The 21,484-nt window shown below is 53.2% G+C and overlaps 1 protein-coding gene across 2 annotated transcripts in view; it reads right to left on the reverse strand.

The window, feature by feature from the left end:
* SPNS3 (sphingolipid transporter 3 (putative)) overlaps positions 1–21,484 on the reverse strand; it is a 54,931-nt gene that overhangs the window by 26,875 nt on the left and 6,572 nt on the right. For both annotated transcript variants that reach the window (XM_030799810.1, XM_030799809.1), the window contains exons 3-8: positions 16,464–16,600; positions 15,417–15,568; positions 14,656–14,722; positions 13,308–13,456; positions 12,217–12,369; positions 7,910–8,099 (exon numbers count right to left, since the gene is read on the reverse strand). In XM_030799810.1, the coding sequence (XP_030655670.1) occupies positions 7,910–8,099; positions 12,217–12,369; positions 13,308–13,456; positions 14,656–14,722; positions 15,417–15,568; positions 16,464–16,600 (848 nt within the window). The remainder of the gene's footprint in view (positions 1–7,909; positions 8,100–12,216; positions 12,370–13,307; positions 13,457–14,655; positions 14,723–15,416; positions 15,569–16,463; positions 16,601–21,484) is intronic.

Here is a 21,484-nt window from a genome sequence, read left to right on the forward strand (position 1 = left end):
TTGAATTGACCTATAACAAGTAAATATTGAGTTAGCAATCAAAAAACTTTCCACAAACAGAAGCCCAGAACCAGATGGCTTTGCTGGTGACTTCTTCCAAATGTTTAAAGATGAATTAACAAATTCTTCATGAAGTCTTCCAAAAAACAGAAGAGGAAGGAACACTTGCCAACTCATTACAAGGCCACTACCCTGATACCAAAACCAGATGAAGACACCACAAGAAAACTGCAGACCAGTATCTCCTATGAATGTACATGCAAAAATCCTCAACAAAATACTACGAACTCAAATCCAGCAATTCAGCCGGGCGTGGTGGCTCACACCTGTAATCCCAGCACTTTAGGAGGTTGAGGCAGGCAGATCACAAGATCAGGAGATTGAGATCATCCTGGCTAACACAGTGAAATGCCGTCTCTACTTAAAAAAAAAAAAAAAAAAAAAAAAATTAGCCGGGCGTGGTGGCAGGTGCCTGTAGTCCCAGCTACTCGGGAGGCTGAGGCAGGAGAATGGTGTGAACCCCGGAGGTGGAGCTTGCAGTGAGCCGAGATCACACCACTGCACTCCAGCCTGCCTGGGCCACAGAGCGAGACTCCGTCTCAAAAAAAAAAAAAAATCCAGCAATACATAAAAGTGATTACCCACCATGACCATGGCAAACATATCCCAAGAATGCAAGGTTGGTTAAACATATATGTATCAGTCAATGTAATAAACTGTAGAAATTGAATAAAGGACATAACCACATGATCATTTCAATAGATGCAGAAGTCAAAAGCCAGATGTCCCACTTCTTAGAACAAAACTCCATCTCACCCAATGCCCACAACATCCTACATGATCTGGCACCCATCATCTCTCTGTCCTCACCTCCCTCTCCCACTTCTGTCTCTGCACTAATCACAGTAGCCACCTTGTTGTTATTCAAACCCATTGGGCACACTCCTGATTCAGGGCCTTCACAGTTGCTGTTCCCTCTACCTGGAACACTGTTCCCTCGAATATCCACATAATTCACTACTTCACCCTCTACAGGTCTTTATTCAACAATTACCTTCTCAGTGAGGCCTCTCTGGCCACCCTACAAAAAATTGCTACCCTGTCCTCCCAATACTCACACTCTCCCTATTTCCTTCCTGACAATACTTATCTCCTAAGCCTTTATTATTATCTGAAATACTCTGAATTTTACAATAAAATTCACAATACTTATAAATCTTGCTTGTTATCTATCTCCCCCAACTAGAATGTAAGTTACCTCAGGACAGAGACATTTTTATCTGTTTTATTCACTGCTACATCAATGGCATTTGTTTATTCATTTATTTATTTATTTAGAGATGGTGTCTCGCTCTGTCGCCCAGGCTGGAGTGCAGTGGCGCAATCTCGGCTCACTGCAACCTCCACCTCCTGGGTTCAAGCGATTCTCCTGCCTCAGCCTCCCGAGTAGCTGAGACCACAGGCACACACCACCATGCCCAGCTAATTTTTTGTATTTTTAGTAGAGACATGGTTTTGCCGTGTTGCCCAGGCTGGTCTTGAACTCCTGACCTCAGGTGATCCGCCTGCCTTGGCCTCCCAAAGTGCTGGGATTACAGGTGTGAACCACCACACCCAGCTGCCTATATCTATAGCATTTAAACTAGTATGCCACTTAACTGACAATCAATAAATATTGGTTGAATAAACAAATGAATACAGTTTGTCACTCGACTCTTCACACAGCCAGCAGTGACTTACCTCACCCACCCATCCATGTGCCTGACACTGTGCTTCAAGCTGGAGTGCAGAGAAAGATTAGAACCAGACCTGGACCCTGCTAAAACTCACAGACAGGGCTGGGAGAGGAGTCAGAACGTACGTAACTGAGACCCCAGGAAGACAACGCTGGGCTCACTAAAGACAGGAGGGAGAGAGGGTCAGGCCCAGCAACCAGGGAGGAATCCATGGAGAGATGGTGATAAGCTGGCCCTTGAAGGCCTAGAATGCTTTGGACACATGGAGAAGGGAGTGAGGATGGGGAAAGAGAGGGAGAGTGGAGGCATGACTAGGGAATCAAGAGGGGGCCTGCATGGCGGGACTGCAGTGGAGGAATAAGGCTCCTAAGGTTATCAGAGAAGTTCATGAGGGGCTTTAAATGCCGGGATAAGGGGCTGGGCCTAGTTCCAGAGGCACCAGGGAGCCATGCAAGGCTTTTGAGCAGGAAAGGGTGGTGGTGTCAGAAAGCTCACTCTGTAAGCCAGGCACAGTGACACATGCCTGTAATTCCAGCTACTCAGGAGGCAGCGTGGGCAGGGTCACTTGAAGCCAAGAGTTCAAGACCAGCCTGGGCAACACAGGGAGACCCTGTCTGGAGGGAGGGAAGGAAGGAAGGAAGGAGGGAAGGAAGGAAGGAAGGAAGGAGGGAGGGAGGGAGGGAAGGAAGGAAGGAAGGAAGGAAAGAAGGAAGGAGGGAGGGAGGGAGGGAAGGAAGGAGGGAAGGAAGGAAGGAAGGAAGGAAGGAAGGAAGGAAGGAAGGAGGAAGGAAGGAAGGAGGGAAGGAAGGAAGGAAGGAAGCAAGGAGGAAGGAAGGAAGGAGGGAAGGAAGGAAGGAAGGAGGGAAGAAGGAAGGAAGGAAGGAGCGAAGGAAGGAAGGAGGGAAGGAAGGAAGGAAGGAAAAAAAGGAAGGAAGGAAGGAAAAGAAGGAAGGAATGGAAGGAAAAGAGAAAGAAAGAAAGAAAGAAAGAAAGAAAGAAAGAAAGAAAGAAAGAAAGAAAGAAAGAAAGAAAGGGGGAGGGAGAGAGAGAGGGAGAGGAAGGAAGGGAGAGAGGGAAAGAAAAGAAAAGAAAGAGAGAAAAAGCAAGCAATCTAGCTAGCTCACTCTAGCAGTGTGTGAAGAACAGAAGAACAGATTGTAGTGGGTGAGCAGGAAGACAAGGAGACCAGGAAAGTGGCTTCTAGAACAGTTCTGGAGAAAGACAGCAAGGCATGAGCCAGGGAAGGGCAGAGAGGACGGAGAGGAAAGGGTAGGCCTGGGAGAGGTCAAGGGCTTTGTGACTGACAGTTGTTGGGGAGGAAGGACTGGAGCCTGACTCTCAGGTCAGAACATCCGAGCATTCTACGGAGGCACAGAGAGAGCCATGGGGTGGGGGTGGGATGGCAGCACCTCTGGAGGGTTAGAGTTCTGGCCGCAGAGGCTCAGCATCGGGTGGGTACCATGCCAGACCCAGCAGCTTCCCAGCGCCAGAGGATGGATGCACTCTGGCCCTGCCTGCCTTTCTACCCCTCAGCCCTAACCCCCAGGGCAGGCCTAAAGAAGAGTTTCTCCAGCTGGCTTTGGCGGCCAAGATGCAATGTCATTTCTAGATGAGCCAACCAGCTCTGGAGATGCGCCAGTCTGCAGGGTGCAGGGGGTGGAGGGGGGGCAGCTGTGTCCCCAAAACACAGGCAAGGAGCACCTCCCAGAACCAACCAAGACAGTGGCAGAAGCAGGGCTGGCAGGGGGCCCCCAGCCCCAGCTGGCTGGTACAGGGACAGCTTTGATGGGGCCTCCATCTGCCTGGGCCTCAGCCTCCCTGCGAGGTCAGTCCCCACCAGCCCCCATCAGCTCCCACCAGCTAGAAGTGATGGTCCCCTCCCTCGGTCAATAAGCATTAAGGGATTTACTAGTGCCTGGGGTGTGCCCAGCTCTGTTTCTGGGTCAGTGCACTATGAAGGACACAGACTTTGGAGGTGTCACAGCCAAGTTGGAGGTTGTTTGATTGTTTGTTTGTTTTGAGACAGGGTCCTACTCTGTCACCCAGGCTGGAGTGCAGTGGCATGATCAGAGCTCACTGCAGCCTCTATCACTCGGGCTCAAACAATCCTCCAGCCTCAGCCTCCCCAGTAGCTGGGACTACAGGCATGTGCCGCCACGCCCAACTAATTTTTTAATTTTCTGTAGAGACAGGGTCTTGCTACATTGTCCAGGCTGGTCTCTAACTCCTGAGCTCAAGTGATCCTCTCACTTTGGCCTCCCAAAATACTGGGATTCCAGACGTCAGCCACTGCACCCAGCCAGGTGTTGGAGTTTTGTCTGTCCCACTATTTACCTTATTCTATCTGCGGGCTTCAGTTTTCCAACCTGTCAAATGGCATAAGAAAAAACCTTCCAGGCCGGGCGTGGTGGATCACGCCTGTAATCCCAGCACCTTGGGAGGCCAAGGTAGGCAGATCACTTGAGGTCAGGAGTTCGAGACCAGCCTGGTCAAAATGGTGAAACACCATCTCTACTAAAAATACAAAAATTAGCCGGGTGTGGTGGCATGGGCCTGGAATCCCAGCTACTCAGGAGGCTGAGATAGGAGAATCACTCGAACCTGGGAGGCAGAGGTTGCAGTGAGCTGAGATCGCTCCACTGCACTCCAGCCTGGGCGACAGAGTGAGACTCTGTCTCAAAAAAAAAAAACGCAAAAACAAAAACATAAAAACACAACAATTAGTGGCATGCACCTATAATCCCAGCTGCTGGGGAGGCTGAGGCAGGAGAATCGCTTGAACCTGAGAGGTAGAGGTTGCAATGAGTCTAGATCATGCCACTGTACTCCAGCCTGGGCAACAGAGAAAGACTCCGTCTCAAAAAATAAAATAATAAAACATGAAAAGAAAAAACCTTCCCCACAAAAGTGTCAGTCGTGAGGACTAAATAAGAGCACGTGCAGAAGAGAATGACAAGACTTTCTAGTCTTCAGGAATTTCCGCAGAGACCCAAGGCTGAGAACAAGGGATGAGCAGCTCCCACACCTCAAGAGAGGTGCCAGCACACCTTCAGGACTCGGTGAGACAACAGTTATCCCATTTGGCCCCCCGCCGCTTGCACAGAAGTCATGCTCAGGGGAGGATTTATTGAAAGAGTTCTGCTCTTGACCAGGTGCGGTGGCTCGTGCCTGTAATCCCAGCACTTTGGGAGGCTGAGATGGGCAGATCACTTGAGGACAGGAGTTCGAGACCAGACTGGGCAACATGGCGAAACCCCATCTCTACTATAAATACAAAAATTAGCCAGGTGTGGTGGTGCACGCCTGTAGTCCCAGCTGTTCAGGAGGCTGAGGCAAGAGGATTTCTGGAGCCCAGGAGTTCAAGACCAGCCTGAGTAACATAGTGAGAGCCCCCACCTCTAAAAAAGTTAATAGATAAAGAATAAAGAGTTCTACTCTTAAGCTGAGTGAGGGGCTTCAGGTGACACTCACCCCCCACAGAGGGCAGTGCTTGCCAGAAAGGAAGCTGGCCTTTTCTCCCTGGCTGGACGCCGGTTAAATGCTGAGCCTCCTATACCAGGACAGCCTGAGGGGCGTGCACAGAAGACGTCTTCAGGACACTCAGACGCATGTCATCTGGCATTCGGGGAGAACGGACCCTGGGGCCTGACTCCTCCCAGGGAAGTCTGCGGGTGGGGATGCCAGATGGAGTAGTCTGCAGTGTTGTGGGAGTGGAGAGGGCGGCAGTGAGGGAGGCCTCCCTTCCTGACCTCCTACAGGGCTCAGATGGACACCGCGGAGGGAGACAAGGTGCTCATGAGAGGGGGCCCCCTGCAGGATTGCCTACCCGGGCAAGACGGCCTGGCTGGAAAGGCAACCTTTGCATCAAGGAATTGGGCAAAGCAAAAACCAGGGCCAGAGACCCCAAAATGCCCACAAAGTGCAACCCCCATACCCTGCCTCTGGGCATCTGCCACATGGGGGGCATTGACAGTCAGCAGAAACACTCTGGACACAGGCAATACTTGGCCTGTTCTCAGTCATCCTTCCTTGCCTGCTCATCTCTGGAGAGGACAGAATCGCAAGGGGAGGGGAGATGTCAGGGGTGTGGGGTGGAAGATGGAACAAGGAGAACAAAACCAGACTACAGCCCCGCCTCTTCCCAAGGCAGTTTTCTGGTCCTGATAGAAGCTTTGTTTGGGGCTGGGTGTGGTGGCTCACACCTGTAATCCCAGCACTTTGGGAGGCCGAGACAGGCGAATCGCCTGAGGTCAGGAGTTTGAGACCAGCCCGGCCAATGCGGTGAAACCCCATCTCTATTAAAAATACAAAAATTAGCTGGGCGTGGTGGCTTGCACATGTAGTCCCAGCTACTTGGGAGGCTAAGGCAGGAGAATCGCTTGAACCCGGGAGGCAGAGGTTACAGTGAGCTGAGATCGTGCCACTGCACCCCAGCCTGGGCAACAGGGTGAGACTCAGTCTCAAAAAAAAAAAAAAAAAGGCAGGGTGCAGTGGCTCACGACTGTAATCCCAGCACTTTGGGAGGCTGAGGTGGGTGGATCACGAGGTCAGGAGTTCAAGACCAGCCTGGCCAACATAGTGAAACCCCGTCTCTACTAAAAATACACAAAAAAATTAGCCAGGCTTGGTGGTGGGGGCCTGTAATCCCAGCTACTTGGGAGGCTGAGTCAGGAGAATCACTTGAACCCAGGAGGTAGAGGTTGCAGTGAGCCGAGATCGTGCCACTGCACTCCAGCCTGGGCAACAGAGCAAGACTCTGTCTCAAAAAAAAAAAAAAAAAAAAGCTTTATTTGGAAGCAGGGCTAAAGTTGTTTTGATTTCAATGGGACCAGACTGTTTAGTTCATGTGTGTGACTGAAGAAGCGATGGGCTCTGGCCGTGGGTGGGAGATGCAGCCAAACTAGTGTGAGGACAATAAAGTCGTGGCTGGTTTACTTTTCCAAAGTCCAACCTGGTTAACACGTGCAAGCGCATCTGTGTCTGCAGCCACAGGGCCCAGGGCCATGGAGCTGGGAAAGGAGGAGAGGTCTAGCCCCTCTGCTTGTGGCTGGGCTGGCATCATCTTCCCAGAATCAGTGGCCCTTTCCCATGTTGGGGGACAGGCAGGGCTGGGGCTCTGGGGAGCCAGGGACACGGCTGCACACAGGGACCCTCTGGCTCTGGTCCCACCCTTTGGGCTCCCTGTCTGTGGGCAGGCCCCATAAACCTCGGTGCCTCATGGGACCCAAACAGGTGCTGAGCCCAAGTGGGAACATGAATTCTGGTGTGAGGATAGAGTGGTAGGGGAAGGCTTTTGGAGGAAGCGGACTTTGAGTTGAGTCTTGCAGAAGGAGGATTTCAGGATGCACAAAAGAGGAACTGGTGCTCTTGGTGGAAGAAATGGGCACGTGCAAAGTCTGGGAAGTGTGTGTGCCCACACAGCTGGCATAGCCAGAGTGTGAGGCCCATGAAAGGGTGTGATGGGATGTGGATTTGGAACACTTGATATTACCATGATTATCGCCCTTAAAGCAGCATCTATATTGGCCATAAGCAATCTGGGCCTTGCTTCCCTCCTCTGTAACCTGGGGAGAACTGCTCTATTTTTTCTTGGGCCCACAATATACCCTGGCAACAAATGAGTCCTATTTTCTCAAACTAACACATTAACCCAATGCTCAGAGGACACCTTTTACAGTCAGAAAAGCTCAGGCTCAAATCCCAGTTCTGCCCCTTCCTCACTGTGGAACTCCTGGTAAGCTTCTCTCTCTTTTTTTTCCCCCAAGATGGACTCTTGCTCTGTCGCCCAGGCTGGAGTGTAGTGGCGCAATCTCAGCTCACCGCAACCTCTGCCTCCTGGGTTCAAGCGATTCTCCTGCCTCAGCCTCCCAAGCAGCTGAGATTACAGGTGCCTGCCACCATGCCCAACTAATTTTTTGTATTTTTAGTAGAGATGGGGTTTCGCCATATTGGCCAGGCTGGCCTTGACCTCCCAAAGTGCTAGGATTACAGACGTGAGCCACCGCGTCCAGCCAAGCTTCTCTTTCCTGATCTCTAAAATGGGGATAACAAGCTCTACCCAGAAGGAGTGATCAACAGAATGTACATAAAGGCCAGGCACAGCGTGAGCCTGTGGAAACAGGAGTTCCTCGCCCCCTGACCCTGTCCCCACCTCCAAAGAGGCTCTCACTTACATAGGAGGCCAGCAGGGTGGTCGGGGCCAGGACGAGAGCCAGGTAGAGGCAGGGGGCTGTGGCAAGCAGGCTGGAGGCGCAGATGAGGGGCTCAGCTCTTGGAATGACTTTCTTGTACCTCCTCGCAGCTTCTGCCCCCAAGATGACCCCAATGACGCCGGTCATGATGGTCAGTGACCCAAAAATCAGGCTGATGGGGAAGAGCACAGAGGGGTTGGTCAGCTGGGTGAGCTCAGCATAGGGACCCTTCACCCTGCTCCCAGCCCCAGGTCTAGCCTCTCGGCTCAAGTGCATGATCTGGTGTCTACAGGGAATATGGCTGTGGGCCCCTGACCTGACCGAGACCTTACCCACCCTCCTCACTGATGCTCCCAGGGCCTGGGGACCCTGACCAGGGACCAATGTCCCACTGCCCTCCCCCACCCCCTTTCCTGCCTCATCCCCTGTCTCATCCTGGGGATCCCACTGGCCATGTGGGTGATCACCCTGCACCCCAGGTCCCAGCCTGCCTCATCTTCATTGACCCTTACCCTTTCACCCCCCAAAACTGCCCCACTCAAAATCTGAATTCCAGGGTCCCACCCTGGCCCCAACTTTCTCTCTTTCCAGCTCCCAGTACTAAGAGGAATGGAGGGAAGCGAACACGTATTTACTGAGCCCCTGTGATACACCCGGCCCTTGTCTGGGCCCTCTACACGCCCTCCCTCCTGGAATCCCATCCTTCCACTCCCTGTCTTTGAACCCCTCTCAGGCAGCCCCTACCTGACTTCCGTCCCTTTCCCACCCACTTTTAGACCCACTTCTACTCTGTTTGGCTTCCCCTTGTACATCCTTCCTGTGGAGACCTGTCCCTCCAAAATAACCTCCACACAGGCTCCCCAAGAGTGCATTCTATAGTGGCAGGAGATCTGTGGTGGGAGGAGTTCAAGATCAGAAAGATCTTGTCTCTACAAAAAATTTTTAAATTATCCAGCCTTGGTGGCATGCACCTGTAGTCCCAGCTACTCAGGAGGCTGAGGCGGGAGGATCACTTGAGCTCAGAAGTTCGAGGCCACAGTGAGCTATGATCATACCACTGCACTCCAGCCTGGGCAACAGAGCAAGAATCTGTCTCTAAAAATAAAATCAAAAACACAGACCTGACCATGTCCCCGCCCACCTCCTGCCTAAAATTCTCCACCAGCTCTCAGACACCCACTAGATTTGTCCACAGTTCCATATGGTGTACATTGTTCTTCGTGATACGACTCTGGCTCACATCAACCCCAGGTCCCAGCTCTATTGTCTTCCCCCAAACTAGTTGCTCTCCCCTCCCGACTGCCCTCCACATACTTTCATTCCTCTGCCTAGAACACCCTTCACTAGTCTTTGACCTATCAAACTCCTACTCATCCTTCAAGACCCAGCACAGCCTACTCGGGGATGCCCTTCCTTTGTTCCCTTGCTGATCCCTTCACTCCCATCAGTTCCCACAGCACATTCTGCGTCTGTCATCAGATTCATTCACTGGCCTGGGAATCCCTAGAGAACAGTAACAGGTTTGGTTTCCTCTCTTGACTGTCTGCTGGACGCATAGAGGCCGGCACATGAGAGATGTGTGTTGAGCAAGTGAACTCACTGATTCCTCCTACGATTCGCAGATGGGTAGGTGAGCAAGGTGAGGCTGAGAAAGGTCAAGGCCAAGATTACCCAGCTGGTAAATTACAGACCAGGATTTGAATATACATCTTCACCCTCCTGGTCCATTCTGCAACCTCCAGCCCCCTTTTAAAGGAGCTCAAAGGGGCCAGGTGAGGTGGCTTACGGTTATAATCCCAGGACTTTGGGAGGCCAAGGTGGGTGGATCACTTGAGGAATTCAAGACCAGCCTGGCCAACCCAGCAAAACCCCATCTCTACTAAAAAAAATATATATATATATACAAAAATTAGCTGGGAATGGTGGTGGGCACCTGTAATCCCAGCATACTCGGGAGGTTGAGGCAGGAGAATCACCTGAATCCGGGAGGTGGAGGTTGCAGTGAGCTGAGATCGCACCACTGCACTCCAGCCTGGATAAGAGAGCGAGACTCTGTCTCAAAAACCAAACCAAACAAAACAAATAAAGGAGCTCAAAGGGAACGCTGAGACTGTGCCCAGCATGAACTCTTGAAAACACCAGTCTAACTAGGGTCTCTCCAGCCCCTCAGCAGCTCCCTGTTGCCCTCGGAGCAAGCTCCTGACCAGTGCTGATGGCTCTGTGGGACTGGTCCATGCTGACCGACGTAGCTTGCCCTCTCTTCTCCCACCCTCGCTTTGCACAAATGACCGAGAATTCTCTAAATCTCTACCAAAAGTACAAAAATTAGCTGGGCATGGTGGTGCGCACCTGTAGTCCCAGCTACTCGGGAGGCTGAGGCAGGAGAATCGCTTGAACCCGGGAGGCGGAGGTTGCAGTGAGCCGAGATTGTGCCACTGCACTCCAGCCTGGCAACACAGCAAGACTCTGTCTCAAATTTAAAAAAAGAAGAAGAAGAAGTGCTTTCCAAACCTTCGCAGCCTTCCACGCTGTGCGAGGTCTGGCTCAGCCCAGTCAAATGACCCAAATCCTGGGTGTATGCTGGCTGCCTCTGAGTCCTGGTCCGAGCTGACCTTGGCAGGTTCTCGAGTTATTCGTGAGACTTAGGATTGATTATTTAGACAGGCTGCCCGAAAAGGCACCCCCGCCAGCCCCTGAGTGGGAGGTGCAGCCAGAGGACATGCCCCAGCTACCAAGCCCTTCACGTTCCCTCTATCCACACAGGGCCTTCCCAGCATCACAGACTCACAGCCAAGAAAGCCCTTAATTATCTGTAAGTTCAGCCGGGCGCGGTGGCTCACGCCTGTAATTCCAGCACTTTGGGAAGCCGAGGCAGGCCAATCATTTGAGGTCAGGAGTTTGAGACCAGCCTGCCCAACATGATGAAACCCCATCTGTACTAAAAATACAAAAAAAAAAAATTAGCCAGGTGTGGTGGCACATGCCTGTAATCTTAGCTACTCGGGAGGCTGAGGTAGGAGAATCACTTGAACCCGAGAGGTGGAGATTGCAGTCAGCCAAGATTGTGCCATTGCACTCCAGCCTGGGCAACAAGAGTGAAACTCTGTCTCAAAATAAAATAAAATAAAATAAAAATAGCCAGGCATGGTGGCGTGTGCCTGTGGTCCCAGCTACTTGGGAGGTTGAGGTGGGAGGGTTGCTTAAGCCTGGGAGGTCGAGGCTGCAGCGAACTGTGTTTGTACCACTGCACTCCAGCCTGGTGACAGAATGAGACCTTGACTCAAAAAAGAAAGAAAAGAAAAGAGAGGGAGGGAGAGAGAGAGGAAGGAGGGGAGAGGGGGAGGGAGGGAGAGAGAAAGAAAGAAAGGGAAGGAGAGAAGAGGAGAAGAGAGGAGAGAAGAGAGAAAAGAGGAGGAAGGAGGAGCAGGACGAGGGAAGGAGAAGGCAGGCGTAGGTGCAGTCAGCAGAGGATGAGTGTCGCCAAAACCCTGGGGGAGGATGGGGCTCCAGGGAAGAAGGCACCATCCCCAGGAGCCCCCAGGACCCACCAGGACAGGGTCAGAGAGGAGGAGGGGACCACAAGGAGGCTGAAGAGCAGCCCTGGAAGCAGGGAGGTGGCTGGGGTGAAGGGTTCCGGGAGGAGGAGGAGAGAAGGAAGGGAGGATTGAAGGATGTCCTTGATTCAGCATCAAGTGGTCACTGGAGCTCTTGGAGAACAGGGTCAAAGGTGACAGGAACAGAAGCGGAGCCCAGCCGGGCAGCAGACAGCCAGGCAGGAAGCGGGAGATGGCGTGCCCTGAGGGCAGAGTGCCCACGCCTCCCCTCCCAGCAGCCTTTTCACACACATAAAATCCCAAAACCGCTAAGTGACGAGGCCTCCCAGGCCCCAGTTTGCCATCTGTAAAATGGGATGCCCTCACAGAAGATGCTACGGGCCCCTCTGAAGGGTGGCTGCCTAAAGTTCCTCTCATCCCACAGCCCCACACAAGCTTCACCCCCGTTTCCCGCCAGTGCCTTCTGGAGCCCACAGCAGCCCCAAGAGTGGGGAGATGGGGAATTCAGCCCAGAGAGGACAAGAGAGCTGGCCATGGGCACCCAGAGTGGCAGAGGCTCAGCCAGGGCCAGAGCCAGGCCTCCTGCTGCCATCTGGGTTCTGAGCTCCACTGTCTTCACACAGCACCACGTGCCCCACCCCAAGAAACTGAATTTTGGAGCTCAGAACCTCAGAATGTCCTCAGCAAGAGCCCCCAAGCCAGGCCAGGTGCCCCAGGGCCCCCGGACGCCCTCACCTGTCGGGGTTGCTGCACGGCTCCTGGAAGCAGGGAGGCTGCAGCCCGTGAACCATGCGCGCCTCGAGCAGAAACTTGGGGGCCCAGAACCCCAGGGCTCCAGTCACAAAGGCCATGGCGGTCACTCCGAGGGTCGACCACACGAAACTCCAGCTGCAAGACGAGGTGCCCCAGCTGCAGTCGGGAGAGGGCTGGGGCTGAAGGGGCCTGTCCACTCCTCCCCACTCCTGGGCAGTCTAGAAACTTTCCCATCTTGTCTCATTACCTTCAAGATTCCATAGGTAGCATTTGCTACCCCCTCTTTACAGATAGGCAAACTGAGGCTCCGAAGACGAAGACACTCAGGTTACCCCAAGCTCCAGCCTCCAGATCCTTCCTGGCAGCACCCTGAGCTCCAGCCTCCCCAACATTTCTGAGACCCCCCACCCACACACCTTGGCTCTCCTCCCTCCCTCCTCTCTGCAGGACCAAATCTCCCATCCTGAGAGGCCCCCATCCAGCATCACATTCTCCAGGAAGCTGTCCCTGCCTGCCCCATCTTCCTCTGAGCCCTCCCGACCAGTTTCACAGCTCAGTAACAGAACCGAGTCCTGTCCATGCCCTGCCTTACAGTAAATCATGAGGCCTGGAACCAGCAGTTGACTCCTGCCTGCCTCCCCCAGCATGGCTGGCACAGAGGATCACACATGCCATGAGGCTTGGAGAGGTGAGTGATGAATTCCCAGCATCCTCCCAGCAACTCGGAGAAGGGGGCAAGGCTGGAGAATTCCATCCATTCAATACAAAGGACAGTGAGGCTCTGAGTGCCAGGGCCAGGTTTTGGGCAGGGCAGCAGCAGAGGAAAGGCTGGGGCTCACGCCATCTCCCTCCCTCCCTGTCCATATTTCTGCCACATGGCAAGGTGATGGAGGCTGAGCCCTAAGGGAAAGAGGGGCACTTCAGTTGGTAAGTGCGATCTCAGAGGAAGAGGAGGGCTGTGAACACTGGGACAACCAGGGAGGGCTCCCTGGAGGTGGAGAGAGGGGGTCAGTGATGCTGGGGCAGACAAAGGGGTTTTTCCGTGCCTTGCAGGGGGTATCAGGGACACTCACTTTTTCCCCAGGTATCTGACGTCCTCACACCAGCTGCTCCTGGAGGCTCCCGCGACCCCCTCCCCCTGCGTCTCCGCAGCTCCCCGGGGTGGGTCTGGAACCAGCAGGATAAGCAGGATCAAGGCCACGGCCTCCAGGCAGGGCATGACCTGGGGACAGGAGGGCCCAGGAAGCTCAGGGCCGCATATTATCACGGCCCAAGAGACCCCCGGGGGCACCTGGCCACAGTATCAGCCAGTGGCTGACCTCTGGGGTCCAAGCCCTGGGGGTAGTGGGGGTGACCTGATTCCTGGATGCTGGTATCCACAGAGCAGGACGTACCACTGTTTCTCAGCCCTCACCACTGCAGCCTTCCCGGGGAGTGGAGTCTCTTTGGGACTTCATGTAACTCCCATCTTTCCAGTACAGACACCACTCTTTTGAGGTTAGTGGGCCTGAGATGGTTGAGAACAGGGACCCTCGCTACACTGGCCCTGCCTCCTGAGTACTTGCTGCCCCTAGAGCTGACCTTTCCCTGGCCCAGGCCTCCATCTGCCACACAGTCCTGCCCTGGCCTCCTCTCCTAGCGGCCCCTCTGCTCAAACCCCAAAGATGGGGATCTCACTACCCACCTTGGGGTAGTTTTCAAACAGCTCAAACCATGAGAAAGTTTATTCAAGCCAGGTCAGACCTGCCTCCCTGAAGCCCACCCCACCCCCAAGATTCCAAATCTGGCTTCAGCACTTCACACGCCAGCTCCCCAGCTCCCCAGCACTGGGCTGGCTCCACAGAGGTCTGAGTGCAGCCTGCATTCCCACCAAGCTGCGCTCCTAGAGCTGAGCTCAGCACCCTCCACTATGGAGTTCCTTCCTCTTCAGAATGGTCCCTCTCCGTGCCCATGTTGGAAACACAAGGGCTGCAGCCCCAGCGGGGCCTGCCCGGCATCTTCCTCAGCATCCTGCTCAACTGCTGAGCGAGCCTGGCCGCCAGCCCTCAGGGGCCTACTCTACACCCTGACCCTGCGGCTTGCAACTTCCATCTCTCATCTCACTGATCCTCGAGATGCCTTAGGTAGCATTTACTACCCCCACTTTACTGACAGGCAAACCGAGGCTCTGAAGGAGAAGGTGACCTGCTTGAGATCACGCAGCTGGTAAACTAAGCAGCCAGCTTTTGAGCCCAGGGCCACCACTTCCACAACCCATGCTCCCTGTGAGGCCCCAAATGTCCAAAGCTGCCAATGCCTGACCACCACCCTGCCCCCACAATGGCGCCGGGTGCTACGCCAAGTGGCTAAGGTCACCCAAGGCTGGAAAGTCCCTGCCGGTCCAGAGGGAAAGCAGAGGGAAGAAAAGGAAGCTGGACTCACTCGGAGGGCCCAGCGCCAGTTCCCAGTCAGCATCGTCACAGCCGACCCCAGCACGTAGCCCAGACCACTGCAACAGAGAGGCAAGGGCGATGGGCTGTGAGGGGAGGGAGGCAGAAGGCAGACCCCACCGCCAGCCTGACCCAGGGTTCCCCCCATGCCCCAGGGAGCTGGCTCTCTGTAGACTCAGAGCTGTTTCACTGAGGAAAGTAAGCCACGTGAGGCCCAGATGTCCGCTGCCCTTGGTCAAGTCACCAATGACCTCTGGCTCCTGGCCCACCCCCAGCACCACTCTCTCCACCTGTGGAAACACATACCCTCCACCCTCCTGCCCAAGGCTGGGCCCTGCTTGAGTCAGGCAAGTTCAGGAAACCTGGGTCAGAGGCCAGGGTCCTGACTGCAAATCCTGCTCCAGCCTAGCCTGTTGTGGGGTGCAGGGCCTGGCCCTGACACGCTTCCTCACCTTACCTCCCAGGGCCGGCCCCTCCCTGGGCGGGCCACACTGCCGAGTGTATGAATCCGTAGGGCACATCCTCATCACCTCTACTCCTCCCCCAGCCCATCAGCTGGTGTCACTGCCCCCGTTTACAGATGAGGAAACTGAGGCTGGGAGAGGTAGACTCACGTGGTAAGGAAGGGGTAGCATTGGGACTCAAATCCCAGCCCTCCTGGTTTGACCTCTCCTACCCACGTCCAGCCCCTGTTCTGACTCCTTTGGGCCTCAGTTTACCACCTGGGGAAGTAGACCCATGGGTGATACCAACCTTCCAACGGGGATGAAGATGTAGAAGATGGCAAGCACGCGGGTGCGCTGGTCCCTCACGAAGAGGTCGCCCAGGACGGTGGGCGCGATGGTGGAGTAGCTGGCCGAGCCAGTGCCCACAACGCCCCGGGACAGGAAGAAGAGCCAAGAATACTGGGCGAGCAGGCACAAGACCATGTGAGTTCCAGAAATCACCCACAGGGCTAGGGACCTGAGTGAGGGTTTGTCAGAGGAGCCAAGGGGACCTCATGACACAGGACCCCAGAGGAGGGAGAGGGGATCGGGGCTACAGACACCTCTCCACTCCAGGTTCCCACAGTCACACGTGTGTACCCTGCAGCTACCACCTGCACCCCTGCCCAGGGGACCCCTTTTCCTGGGTCCCACCATTGCTAACCAGGCCACTTCCCCAAGACAGCAGCTGTTACCCCCAGCCCCACCCCCAGCAGAGTCGGGCAGAAATGAAGCTGGTGTGGCAGTGAGAGGTAGGAGAGAGGAGGCCTCCTGTTAAGAAAGTCCACCGTTAAGAAAGTCCATCGGCTTGGCCGGGCACGGTGGCTCACTCCTGTAATCCCAACACTTTGGGAGGCCGAGGTGGGCGGATCACCTGAGGTCGGAAGTTCGAGACCAGCCTGGCCAACATGGTGAAACCCTGTCTCTACTAAAAAATACAAAAATTAGCTGGGCGTGGTGGCGCACACCTGGTATCCCAGCTACTCTGGAGGCTGAGACAGGAGAATCGCTTGAACTCGGGAGGCAGAGTTTGCAGTGAGTCGAGATCGCGCCATTGCCCTCCAGCCTGGGCAACAAGTGCGAAATTCTGTCTCGAAAAACAGAAAAAGTCCACCAGCTCTGCCCTATGCAGACTCAGGCTGGAGACTGGAGACTGTGCCCTCACCTCCTCTCCCAGCCCTCAGTGCAATCCCTGATCCAGTCACAGCCAGGAACGGAGCAGAATTGTCCCCACGCAGCTCTAACGGGGCTGGATCAGGGAGGAAGCAGGTGGGGTAGGGGCCTCAGGGGCCTGGGCAGGGGTATGGACACCTACCCGGGGGGAGATGAAGGAGCTAGAGAGGCCAGCTCCTGACCACAGCAAGATCCCGAAGCTCATGGTGGCCTTGCGGCTATGTCGGTCGCCCAGGTAGCCAAACACGGGTGCAGACAGCAGCAGGCAGCTGATGAAGACTGGAGGAGACACACAGGGGCAGCCTGGATCCCCCCATGACCGTGGCAGGGCAGACGGCCCAGCAGGCCTGGGGAAGGAGCCTGACTCAGTTGCCACAAGCTGGCATCTTGGCAGCGGGCCCAGGGTATGAGGAAGAAAAGATAAGGTGAACCTCACGGTGCGTGGCCAACATGCAGCCCCAGCCCAGAGTGTGGAGGCCTGAATCTGGCCCCAAACCCAAAGCCTGGCCAGCTCTGCCGCTTGCTCTGAGTGTCACCCCAACACTGGAGAGGTCACCATCCTCTCCCAGGATGGTGAAGGTGAGATGGGAAGTGAATGTGGAGGGTCAGGCATGGAGCAGATGCCGGTTTCCTGGCTTTACAAACACACGTGGCCCCTGTGAGCCTGGATATGGGGACAAGTCTGATTTTTCGTTCATGCATCTACTGGTGCAACGGGGAGCCGGGAAAGAGGGAAGTCAGCCTGGGCCTACTCTGAGCAGCAGATGAGGACACTTTAGAATGAGCACATCGGGCCAGGCGCGGTGGCTCACACCTGTAATCCCAGCACTTTGGGAGGCTGAGGTGGGCAGATTGCCTGAGCTCAGGAATTCAAGACCAGCCTGGGCAACATGGTGAAACCCCGTCTCTACTAAAAAAAAAAAAATACAAAAAAATTAGCCAGGCGTGATGGTGGGCGCCTGTAATCCCAGCTACTCGAGAGGCTGAGGCACGAGAATCACTTGAACCCGGGAGGCGGAGGTTGCAGTGAGCCCACATCACGCCACTGCACTCCAGCCTGGGTGACAGAGCAAGACTTAGTCTCAAAAAAAAAGGAAGAAAAAACAAAAAAGAATAAGCACATTGACTGTGAACTAGTGATGATTCCAGGAAGCCAAGAAAGAGTTGGTTTTCCTACATAGGTAAAATGTTCCCTGGACACAGCTGCATTTATACTTTTATTTTATTTTTTGAGACAAAGTCTCACTCTGTCACCCAGGCTGGAGTGCAGTGGTTCAATCTCAGCTCTCTGCAGCCTCTGCCTCCCGGCCTCAAGCCATCCTCCCACCTCAGCCTCCAGAGTAGTTGAGACTACAGGCACGTACCACCACACCTGGCTAATTTTTATAGTTTTTGTAGAGACAGGGTTTCAGCATCTTGCCCAGGCTGGTCTCAAACTCCTGGGCTCAAGGGATCCACCCACCTCGGCCTCCTAAAGTGCTGGGGTTACAGGCGTGGGCCACCACGCCTGGCCCACTGTCCATTTTTCTGTTGGGCTGTTGTTTGTTAATATGTTTGGGAAATAAGTTCCCATAGTCTTTTATATTTGTTTTAAGAATTAAAAACGCAACTTCTGGGACTAAGTTGGCTGAGTTTAAATCCTGGCTCGCCACTTTCTAGCTATGTGACCTTAGGCAGATTCCTTAACTCTTCATATTCCCCTTTCATCAGCAGTGCTATTCCCTCGTTTGGTTACTGAGAGGATTAAGTAAAATAAAGCACATAAAAGTTATCTGCATAACTTCATGTAAATGTCCAGTAAATGTTATCTATTATTATTACTGATTGCATAATTTCAATCACCATCATACAGAAGTGTTTAGCTTTGATGTAGTCAAATTTATTACTCTTCCAGAGGGGCAAGAGTTGTTCATATCTTGTTTATGCATATCTTCTTTATCCAAAAGTTATAAAACTATTTCCCAGCCAGGCGCGGTGGCTCACGCCTGTAATCCCAGCACTTTGGGAGGCCAAGGCGGGTGGATCACCCGAGGTCAGGAGTTCGAGACCAGCCGGGCCAACATGGTAAAATCCCATCTCTACTAAAAATACAGAAATTAGCTGAGCAAGGTGGCAGGCGCCTGTAATCCCAGCTACTGGGGAGGCTGAGGGAGAACTGCTTGAACCTGGGAGGTGGAGGTTGCAGTGAGCTGAGATCACACCACTGCACTCCAGCCTGTGTGACAGAGTGAGAGTCTCTCTCAAAAAAAACAAAAAGCAAACAAACAACAACAAATATATATATCCCCATATTCCTCACATGCAGGGATCACTTGCAGGCTGTTTTAAGTGCCTTAAACCTGCAGATGCTCTGTGAATCTGCAGATGCCCTTCCCAAGGGGAAAACAGACGCTCTTCATTCCCAACATCTCCTAATTCAAATCATTTCTGTGACATAGTGGGTGAAATGAATGCCCCCAGAGTTAAAAGACAGACTCTGGAGGCACACTTCCTGGATTCAAATCCCAGCTTCAGCAAGTCTCATAACTTCTCTGAGCCTCAGTTTCATCATCTGTAAAATGGACATAATAGTAAAACCTGCCTGGTGGGATTGTCGTGAAGATTAAATAAATTGATATTTAAAGCACTTAGAATCGTGCCCGACATGTGGTAAGGGCCAAGTCAGTGTTAGTTTTAAATATTATTAATGAATGAACTCACTCCAGCAGCCTCTCTGTCCCATGGGTGGGTGGAGGGAGCCTGACCACAGCCTCTTCTCACCTTCCACCCCTCTCTCTTTTTTTGTTTTTTTTTTTGAGACAGTCTCACTCTGTGGCCCAGTCTGGAGTGCAGTGGCATGATCTCAGCTCACTGCAACCTCCGCCTTCCGGGTTCAAGTGATCCTCCCGCCTCAGCCTCCCAAGTATCAGGGATTACAGGCACCTGCCACCACACCTGGCTAATTTTTGTATTTTTAGTAGAGACGAGGTTTCACCATGTTGGCCAGGCTGGTCTCAAACTCCCGACCTCAGGTGATCCACCCAGCCTCCCAAAGTGCTGGGATTACAGGCGTGAGCCACTGTGCCCAGCCCAACCCCTCTATCTCTTCACCACCCTCTCCCTCAGTCATCAGTTTCCTCTTCTTAGCAGCCCTGTGGACAGACAACAGGCTGGGTCTAGGGCCATAGCATGGCAACTGGAAAAGGTAAAGAGACTCATCTGAGGCCACCAGAGACCAGCCTGGTCATCAGGCCTCCAAGCCCACTGTCCTTTCATGAAATTTTTGAGCTGCTTCTGCAAAGATGACCCTTCTCTTCACCTACTCCCAAACACACACACACACACACACGCACGCACACACACACACACACACACACGCACGCACACACTCTTCTCCCTCTGTGGCCCAGGACTTGTAGTAATAATCTTGACCACTATGGTAAGAACCATATTATGGTAAGGATCAGTGTGGTGGCTCACGCCTGTAATCTCAACACTTTGGGAGGTCAAGGCTGGTGGACCACCTGAGGTCAGGAGTTCGAGACCAGCCTGGCCAACATGGTGAGACCCCCCCACCCACCATCTCTACTAAAAATACAAAAATCAGCCTGGCGTGATGGCAGGTGCCTGTAATCCCAGCTACTTGGGAGGCTGAGGCAGGAGAATCACTTGAACCCAGGAGGCAGAAGTTGCGGTGAGCTGAGATCGTGCCATTGCACTCCAGCCTGGCAATAAGAGTGAAACTCCGTCTCAAGAAAAAAAGAAAAAAAAAAGAACCAGTGAAGGGAAATGTTGACTAAACCACCATTATCTATTCAATCGAGAAGGTTGTGGGTGTTGAACCAAGATGGTCTCACTTTGGCTACAGATATGGCTGGAAGATCAGCATCAGCTGCTGCCTCTTGGCCACAAGATTGATGCACGTTCTAAAGCCATGACCTTCTAACTCTTGCTCACGTAACTCTTTTGTCTTTTTTTTTTCCTTTCTGTGGAGAATGGGGTCTCACTATATTGCACAAGCAGGTCTCGAACTCCTGGGCTCAAGCTATTCTCCCGCCTCTGCCTCCCTAAGAGCTGGGATTACAGGCGTGAGCCACTGCACCCGGCTCTCATCTCACTCTTAAAGAAGTTTCTAGAACTATGTACTCCTCCACACATTTTCAGCTAACGTTCTTATCCCAAGTTTGAATCGTTGCCAAGGGTGGGATTTCCAGCGTTGTTGTGTATTTTCTTTATCTGTATTTTCATCCAAACTCTTGGAGCTACAGGGTCGAGTTTATTCAGTTTATGGGAAATGTGTACAGTAGAATCTAAGTAATAATGCCTGTCGTCTTTTGCCAAAGCAATTAGACAGTCAAACTGATTATGAGAAAAATGTTGGCTTCATTTTCCTTCATTGAAACAAATGTGTTGACATGCATCCCTGAGACTGCTATCTCACTTTGAATTCTAATTCGTAGATAAATAGTAGACACTGCACACAGGAACAGCTAGATAAGGCTTGGCTCCTTGCCTGCGCTTGTGGCCTGGGGCAAATCTCCCCAGCACGTTTCTCCTGATGCTCTCTGCTTTGCTCCCAAGGTCCCTCCGGGAGAAGCCGAGCATCCACATGGGGGCCTCTGTTTGATACCCCGGAGGTTTTTACACCCAGAAGCAGCACATCCAGGATGCAGAGAGGAGTCCCTTTCTGCTTACCATGGTAGATAGGGAATTGTACAACAGAAGGAGAGGAAGGAGAACCACAGGCGAACCACAGGCCGACCACAGGCTTCCCCTCAGGCAGGTCATTTTAGGAAAAAAACATACAGGCTTGAGGATCTAGAAATAAATCAGTCTCTCAAAACTCTCTGTGTTCATGTAGCCCCTGGAAAGTGACTGTGTATCCCCAGGGACCCCTGTACCCCAGTTTGAGAGCCATGTTCCAAAGCCCTGAGATGACGGACTGTGAGGACCCTCAGTGCCTGCTGGTTACAGCCTGGGTGTGTGCACAGGCGTATCGTGTGTTGTGACCATGTGTGTGCACATGTGGGTGTGTGGATATGCACACTGTGGGTGTGTGTCACCATCCAGGCATCCACAAGGGAAAAGCTAATGCCTCATGACCCCAACCGCTCTGATGTTGTGATGGAACGTGTGGCTGCTCCCTGCTGCTGGATGTCAGGCTCTGTGTGGGCCCAGAGTCCA

The sequence above is a fragment of the Nomascus leucogenys genome, chromosome 19, assembly GCF_006542625.1.
Source record: "Nomascus leucogenys isolate Asia chromosome 19, Asia_NLE_v1, whole genome shotgun sequence".
NCBI classification, from domain to species: Eukaryota; Metazoa; Chordata; class Mammalia; order Primates; family Hylobatidae; genus Nomascus; species Nomascus leucogenys.